Below are 7,932 nucleotides of genomic sequence, written 5' to 3' on the forward strand. Positions count from 1 at the left end.
ACTCCAACTGAGTTATCAGCAGTCTATCCTTTCCTATTATGAATAAGAATTCTGTTATCAGTTCAACTTTTTTTTTCCTTTTCAGCCTCCCTTTTTCAAGATTTTGTAAAAGACATGTGGTTCATCCACAGATAACTCTGCTCTCTGTAAAGCTGCGTGCTTTATGGCAACAGTTAGGGTTTGGTTTAGGAGTAATGTATCATCAATTCAGGTACGATTAAGCACTTGAGTTAGATTTTGAAATATCTCTTTATGTCCACTGGGGTCATCAGGGGACATTTGCTTATGTTTTTCATTTTTTTATCTAAGTCCCTACAATGAGAAGAAAATTTCTACTATACTAGCATCACATCTATGGAGTATTTTCTGCAGGGGCAAGAGTGAGTTTGGGGTTTCTTTAGTGGCACAAGAAGACAAGCTGATGAAAAGGCTATTGGAGGTTCTAAATGAGGGTGGCATGTATGGCATTTAGAAGACATATTTGAGTGTTCCTCAGGGGTTTGTCTCTGACTTAATGAATTATCTCTTTGAAACGTGCCTGTTATGACTGCCAAGAGGGCAGAGTCAGTTTTACCGTGCTTAGAAAGATCTGGGTTTTCTCCCAGTCAAAGGAAGGTTGAATAAAAAAAGAAAAAATCAAACTCATTTCTTTGCCATCTGAAGAAAAGATATATCTGTTGAATAGTACTAAAACGAACACTTCCCTCAGACAGCTAGGCATGTCTGTCCTGGAGTTGTTAGGGCTGTCATGCCCTTGAGCAATAAATACATAAATAAGCCACTTTCTTTTTTCAGAGTCTCACAGCCAATGAAACTTCTGTGTTTCAGACAGTAATCTAGAGAGGTGCACACTGCAGATAGTTTGTGAAGTTTCTAAAGAAACATAGAAAAAACCCTTCCTATTATATTTTTCCCCTTTTGAAATAGCCCTGACTGAATAGAAAGATAGGATATTCCTTGTTTTTGCATTCCTCTTGTCTTTTCTGAGTCTGGTGACTGACATAGTTGTCCTCCATGGATGCAAGCTAAAACCTTCACCCACAGTTCTGGAGGAGCTAGAGACCAGGACAAGTAACGTTTACCTGCACAGGCTTTAGCTCTCCACTGGTGACTCCTGGTTGATTTCTTAAGCCTACTCAACCCAGAAGATAACCAAAGTAACTTGGGAACCTAAAAAAAAGATGGTATAGTCATTGGATTCAAGCAAGACACTTGTATAGAGTAAGAATTTTAATGCTATTTGTGGCTTCCCTTGCTAAGGCTTAGAAAAAATATTGAAATTGCAGGAAATAAGATTGATTGACTTTGAAACATAAAATTCTCTGTTAGTTTAAATGTCAGTGCTGCTGGAGGAAGAAGGTGTGCCTCGAAACAAGTAAAACTTGTATGGCTGGCTTTCATTAGACAGTACTTAACTAAAATGTGTCTCTCAAAGGCACCTTCTTTCTGATTATTGAAAGTGGAAATTTTCTGTTTACTGATAGGGCACAGAGTCTTATTATTGTTAGAGAGATATAGGAGAGAGAGGAGTTAAAAAACCAAGGGTTTTGTGCAAAGTACTGGCAAGGCTTCCCCACAGAGAAAAAACTCATTTCACTAGGTTGCATTTTAAGATCTAAAATGCTCCATGAAAATGCTGAATCCCAGGTTTATATACTCAAAAGTTAGAAAAAGAAGGTTAATGCTCTATCACCTGTCCCCACAGTATGTGTCTCTGCAGAAAAAAGATGTGTCTCACAAAGAAACTCTTTAGATATGTATGGTTGTGTGCAGGTTTTTAAAGAGAAATAACCAGCCGAAAGAGAAATTTTCTTTGAATGTATGCCATTCTCTACAGTGACGTGAATATCTATCATCGGTGGACAAAAAGATCCTTATCAAATAAAAATTTTTAGATCACAATTTTGAATTCTTCCCATTTGAAAGAAAAAAAATCACAAAATAGCAACTCTTTGAATTATATTTCTAATGACTGACTTTTACCAGTGAGCTTACATCTCCAGATCGCAACATTGCATACAAAGAAGAAACAGGATGGACATTAGCCACACAATGACAAAAAATAAATAAGTAAAATGCCACAGAAAAGCCTGAAATTTTCGGAGGCAACACTCTGATAGACTGTCAGAAACTGGAGTTAGTTTTGAGGCCTTCACATAACACCGTGATATAGTCTTATCCAGAAATCTTCAATTAACTTAGATATCCTTTCAGTCCTATGTGACAGCTGGATCCTCTGTGAAAGAAAATAGTTGGCACAGAGGCAAAATTTTCAACAGTGGAGGGTGAAAGGAGATGGCCAATGTGTCTCCCAACATCCCTTTCTCCTAAGCTTTGTAAGAATGGCAGGCAATCTATCGGATTTTACCTGGCACTTGCCCAGAGCTTTCTTTACTCTTCAGAAATTAAAAAAAGAAAACACAAATAACAAAAACAAACAAACAAAAACTGAGAACAAGGAGCAGATGTGAATGCAAATACAGGACAAGCTGCAGATATGAATGTAAGTAGTTTGGAATTGCACTCCTACTCACCTTTTTTATTTAATGGATTCTCACTCTGTCACTTAAGCTGGAGTCCAGTTGCAAGATCTTGGGTAACCACAAGCTCCATCTCTGGGATTTATGCCACTCTCTTGCCTTAGCCTACCAAGTAGCCCTCACTACAGGTGCCCACCACCACATGCAGCTAATTTTTTGTGTTTTTAATAGACTTCATGGGGGCTTCACCATGTTAGCCAGGATCATCTCGATCTCAACCTCCTTGTGATCTGCCTGCATTGGCCACCCAAAGTGCTGTGATAACACTCATGAGCCACCATGCCCAGCTACTAGTGACCTTTTTAATTAAAGCCTTTCCCAGTCCATGAACCAAAAACAAACCTTGCTGTGCCCCTGTGAACCAAAATCTATCAGGTGACACACAGATTTGTTTAATCTCAAGAAGATTAAAAATTATGAATGCAAAAGGGGAGATGATAGCAAATGTGTAATATGTTAACCTCTGGTGGAGTAGAGTCAGTTGCCCACTCTGAGAAAGAGTCTGATATTTTTATGGACTCAGAAGAAAGAAAATGTACTAACCAGTTTTGAAGAAAGCACTACTTATCTTTCCTGGGTCCTTGTGCCTGGAACTATTAATAGCTGATGCAATGACTCAGCTTGGCTCAGGAACTTGGCACTGAGCTGCACAAGAGCTAAAGTGAAAGCACGGCCCAGGACCTTGGCATGGGACCAGAGGCTAAAATGATAATTTAGAGAAATTTGGCTCAGAGCCTGAAGCATGTTTAGTAATATAAGGTGCCCTTTGTAACACACTGGAGTCCAATATGTACATGTTCTGAAAAAGAGACTATTTCTTGGAAGCAATCTGGTTACACAAAAGACACAACATTTTAATGCGGGGTCTTGTTTTTTTATCTGAGTAGCTGTGGACAGGTCTTAAGCACACTCACAAAAAAAGTTGGGATTTTTAAAAAAATATATTTGCTTTGGCCACGGGATTGTAAAGGATTCTTAAAATTCTGTCTGTAGCCTGATAGTCCGGGCTGTTTCTCTGTCTGTGGAAATTTTCCCAGTAATCCACCACAACTATGTAGCTTTTCTTTGTCAATACTATTGAAGACCTAGAAAGTTTCTGAGGGTCGAAGGCACATTGTTTGAAGTTTCCTATGTGCAAGGCTTTTCGTCCCGTGAAACAACCGACATCTTTGTAAATATTGTAAAATTGTTCATGCCTTCTTAGCAGTCATATCAGAAAAGCCCACAAGAAACAACTCACAAACATCAGAGAAACAGTCTCCCTGGAAACAATCAAAACAAAATTTTCTTACTCCAGGTTTTCTCATCTTCTTGATGCAGAGAATCTTTTAGTCACAACATCTTCAGCTTTTCCAGTTTTTACATCCAGCCCTCCATGTTCCTTACTACCCCTAGAGGAAATGCCCAATGAATGAGGCGCCAGTAAAGTGCAAGTTTCTTTTTCATTACAGTGCCTTAAACAAATAAAGTAAGACCTGGGGAAGTTTTATGATACATCAATACATATATAGAGCCTTTCTAATATCTAGCCCTTTTTTTTGGGTCTTAAATAGGAAGACGTTATGTTATTGCTGAGCCAAAATCTTACTGTTTCTGACAAATAGCCCTACAGTCAACAGAAAGAAGCTGGGCCAAAACACATTTCTTCTATAGCATGTCATAATAAATAAAAAGCAGTCAAAGAGAGAAAGAGTGAAGAAAAGACAAGATCCTAATCTCCAGTAGAAAGAGAGACAGAGCCCTTTGAAAAACCTAATTTAAGCCATAGTGATCCCATAGATAAGAAAAAGAAAAAAAGAAAAGTAGAAGAAAAAAGAAAGCAGGACACTAGCCCTTTAGATATTCCAGATCTAAACCTTTCCCAAGCCAGGGCTGAGATGACGTCTTTGGGTCTTTGCATTTTCTGGCATTTCTTCTTTTCTGGATGACACTGCATTCTTCAGTGCCTGCAGAAGAGAAAGCTTGTGGTATGCCTGAGTCACCTAAAGACCTGCAGGGAATTGTCACCTGTACCAGCACCTGACCTGCTTACCTCATCACAGATAACATGCAAAGCTGTGTGCAGTGCCTGGACTCAACCAACACTCACTCATGCATCTGCCTCCATTCTGTGCCTGGCACATCCATAGCAAACTGAAACCTAAGCCCATAGTTTGAGCTGAGTGCAGGCTGTAAGATGGGTGTGTAAAATTAGACAAGCAGGCTCAAGGGAAACTTGCACAAAGGTGACATCATCCACAGAGACTGTTGGCTGGTGAAGCGACACCCTAGAGATCTTGTGACAAAGACGACATTCATCACCAGTGGCCAGTGGATTATTCAAATATGCCTATGTAATGGAGCCTTGATAAAAATCAGCAAGACAGTATGCATAGAGCTTTTGGGTAACTGAACACATACAGTGTTCTAGAAATTTGTGTGATCATAAAAAGAGACACTGATAATTTTAAAGGCCATACAGAGTGTAGGAGTCTTTGTTTGGTAAGAAGTTTCTGCCTTTAATAATGTGTCCAGAATTTTCACTTATTAACTAGGGCACACTCTAAGGTAACCTAAATCTGCACATTACAAACATTAGAACCTGGATATTTCCACAAAAATGATTCCATAATTCACTAATACGGTGCAACAAGTTTCACTTTAGAGAGATAAAGTTTTCTTTTGTTAACTGGGTAAGAACTAGACATTTATAAAGGAAAATAAAATCAAGTGATACCTCACCACAAATTCTAGTCATATGTTCAGTTTAGGAGAATGATCATCAGTGAATTTTGTGCCAGAAATATTTATTCTAAAAGAAAAGTCTTTTAATTTATAATAGTGTGTCTCTGAAGTGCTTGTGACACTGTAAAGTCAAGGGCACCATCTCATACAGTTCTGTGTCCTTCTGGGAGGGAAGCTAATGCTGCCTTATAACCCAGCAGAGGTATTCTAGCATATGAAAATAAGAAAAATCAACATTATTACAGGATTCTCTGTCATAAGCATCCAATAAAACACAACTCTGGTCTTGTGTATCATAGTAGCCATAGATACACTTTATGGCTTCCAAGAAGAATCTAGTACCCAACAGTCTGCTTTTATATTTGGGCTTATGTGAGCATAAAATAACCACATTTGGGCAAACAAGCTGTTTTATTACTTCTTTTAAAGCTACAGTGCTTAAAAATGATGTGATAATTTAAATACCTGGCTTGGACATTTCCGGTTCTGTTTCCAAGCCTTAGCTATGGGTGAAACTGTTTTGGGCAATGAAGATGGATTAGGGCATCTTGCAACTCATGATGCATTTGGTTCAGCTTAGTTCTCGCGTCCTGAGCAGACAGACTGACAATTAAAACTCAACAGTTTTATTTTCAACATACTTTAACATGGATTCTGTCCCTTGGGCTGACCTCCAGATCTTCCTCAGCACCTCACACTCTCTCTCATTGGCCTGTTCCAACTCTAACTTAATATTACAGCGAACAAGGGCCTTAGATTCTTCCAGTACAATTTGATTATATGAGGCAAGCTCCTTAATTTGAATCATAACCTCTTGGGTGAAAGTTCCACTCAAAACTACCTGAGAGACCAGGCCTTTGGCACATGCCTCCCGTGCTGTCAGCTTTCGCCCAGCAAATAACATTTCATTGGCAGATGCTTTACCCATCATTTTTTGAAATGTAATAGTTGAACAGCCATCTGGACTCTGTCCAAAGGTCGTATAAGGGGTTTGGAACCAAGCCTTTTCATTAGCCCACACGAGATCACAAAGAGGCAGGATGGATGCACCTAGTCCAATGGCAGGGCCATTGACTGATACAACAATAGGCTTTTTAAATTGAATAAAAGTATTCACACAGTTCTTGATGGTATCCACCATTTCAAGGCTTGCTCTGTTTCTGTCATTCCTTAAGTGCTTCACAAAGTACCCAAAATCAAGACCGCAGCAAAAGACACTTCCAGCTGCACTGAACAGCATGAGCTTGCTGTCACCCACAGTAGCATTATTAAGAGCATTAACTATTTCTTTAATTACTTCTGTATTCAGTGCATTTTTTTCTGTGGATCTAGTTGATAGCACTATCTGGGTGAATCCATCCTCTTTCTTCACTACAATGTCTCTGTATGTGCTGGCACTTTCTGTTAGCTTTATGGTAAAGTACATCTTCTTGATAAAAGGCTGGTCTCTGCTGTCATCAGTAATATTTATTTGCCCACCTTTCACTCTTGGAACTGAGGTATGCATGTCTGTTTTTCCATTGGCTGCTAATGGGTCTATTAATACCACTATACCTTTTTGGGTAGCTGAACCTGTGGCCATTGAAGCAGTAACTGAGCCAGACATCTGCGACATTGGTGGGTGTATCTGAGTCTTGTTCTCTATTCTAGGCTGTTCTGCACCAGGATGTGACAAAGGGTCGTGGAGGAGTTTCCCTTCTGTCACCTTGAAGACCACTGTGTCCTGCTGATCTGCTGCGATAGGGTCCAGTTTCTCAAATTTCTGAAAGCCACTCACAGTTTTCTTGTCGTTAAAGGGGCTTTCAGGTGCAAGCGTCTTGATAGTTGAATTTATTATCTCCCTATTATTTGTGTCGGAGAGAATTGAAGATGCCTTTCTCCTAATGATCTTGCTGGCAGCAAATAACTTGCTGTTTTTGGATCTGTGGTGTTTATCCGTCACTAGCGTTTTAGGAGAGTTCTTAGAATAGCCCACTTTTGTAGATCTAGAAGTTCTTCTTCTGGCATTGTTTGAAAAAATTCTACTGGTTCTAGTCCATGTCAGTTTTTTCTGTTTTTCAGTCTGTCGTCTATTAAAATCAAGTATACATTTTTCACAGTTCCTGAGGTGCTGCTCTGGTTCCCAAGTGTCATCCTGTTCGTCGTAACCTTTCCACCAAACCAAATACTCTGTATTCCCATTTTTATCTTGTCTTTTGTCAACAATACTTTCAACCTCAAACTCCTGGGAAGCCATGAGGAAAGACATAGGATTGGAGCAGTTGCTGTGCCAACATTTTGTCAGTTGTGTCTCCACATCGCCACTCCTTTCTGCCTCCAGTTCTTCACCAGGTTCTGCATATGGATGAACCTCTTCTATTTCGTCACCACTGGTGTAGTGAAAATTGTGTGAAATAGCAGCTATGCTATGGTGCATGATAGCTTGCTCAGTAGCCTCAGGTGAGAGTAGCTAAATCCACAGCCACAACCTTCTGGTGTAGAACAGAAAGCTTTCTTCCTGCCTGTTACTCTTTGGTGTTTGTTTGTTTAATTGTGGTTGCTATGATGATTGTATGGAAGACTCTAATCTTATAACATTTTTAAAGTTACACTAGCTTACCTTCAGTAACATACAAAACCTTTACTCCTGTATAATGTACCTCCACTATTTCACTTATTGAGTCCTCAA

At 39.4% G+C, this 7,932-nt stretch overlaps 1 protein-coding gene across 1 annotated transcript; it reads right to left on the minus strand.

The window, feature by feature from the left end:
- Window positions 1–5,407: 5,407 nt before the first annotated feature.
- LOC129025898 (testis-specific chromodomain protein Y 1-like) lies at window positions 5,408–7,500 on the minus strand. Its single transcript, XM_054473455.1, has 2 exons — window positions 5,906–7,500; window positions 5,408–5,471 (listed from the first exon to the last, which is right to left on the minus strand). The coding sequence occupies exons 1-2, from the start codon at window positions 7,498–7,500 to the stop codon at window positions 5,408–5,410; spliced, it is 1,659 nt and encodes a 552-aa protein (XP_054329430.1).
- Between the last annotated feature and the right edge of the window lie 432 nt (window positions 7,501–7,932).

Source organism: Pongo pygmaeus, chromosome Y (assembly GCF_028885625.2).
Source record: "Pongo pygmaeus isolate AG05252 chromosome Y, NHGRI_mPonPyg2-v2.0_pri, whole genome shotgun sequence".
In the NCBI taxonomy this organism is placed as follows: Eukaryota; Metazoa; Chordata; class Mammalia; order Primates; family Hominidae; genus Pongo; species Pongo pygmaeus.

Bases quoted from the DNA above. Each gene is read 5' to 3' on its own strand.
- LOC129025898 (XM_054473455.1), bottom strand. From the start codon at position 7,500: ATGGCTTCCCAGGAGTTTGAGGTTGAAAGTATTGTTGACAAAAGACAA. The intron at 5,472-5,905 runs GTATGTTGAAAA...TTCATATGCTAG, and splicing joins GGGACAGAATCCATGTTAAA to AATACCTCTGCTGGGTTATA.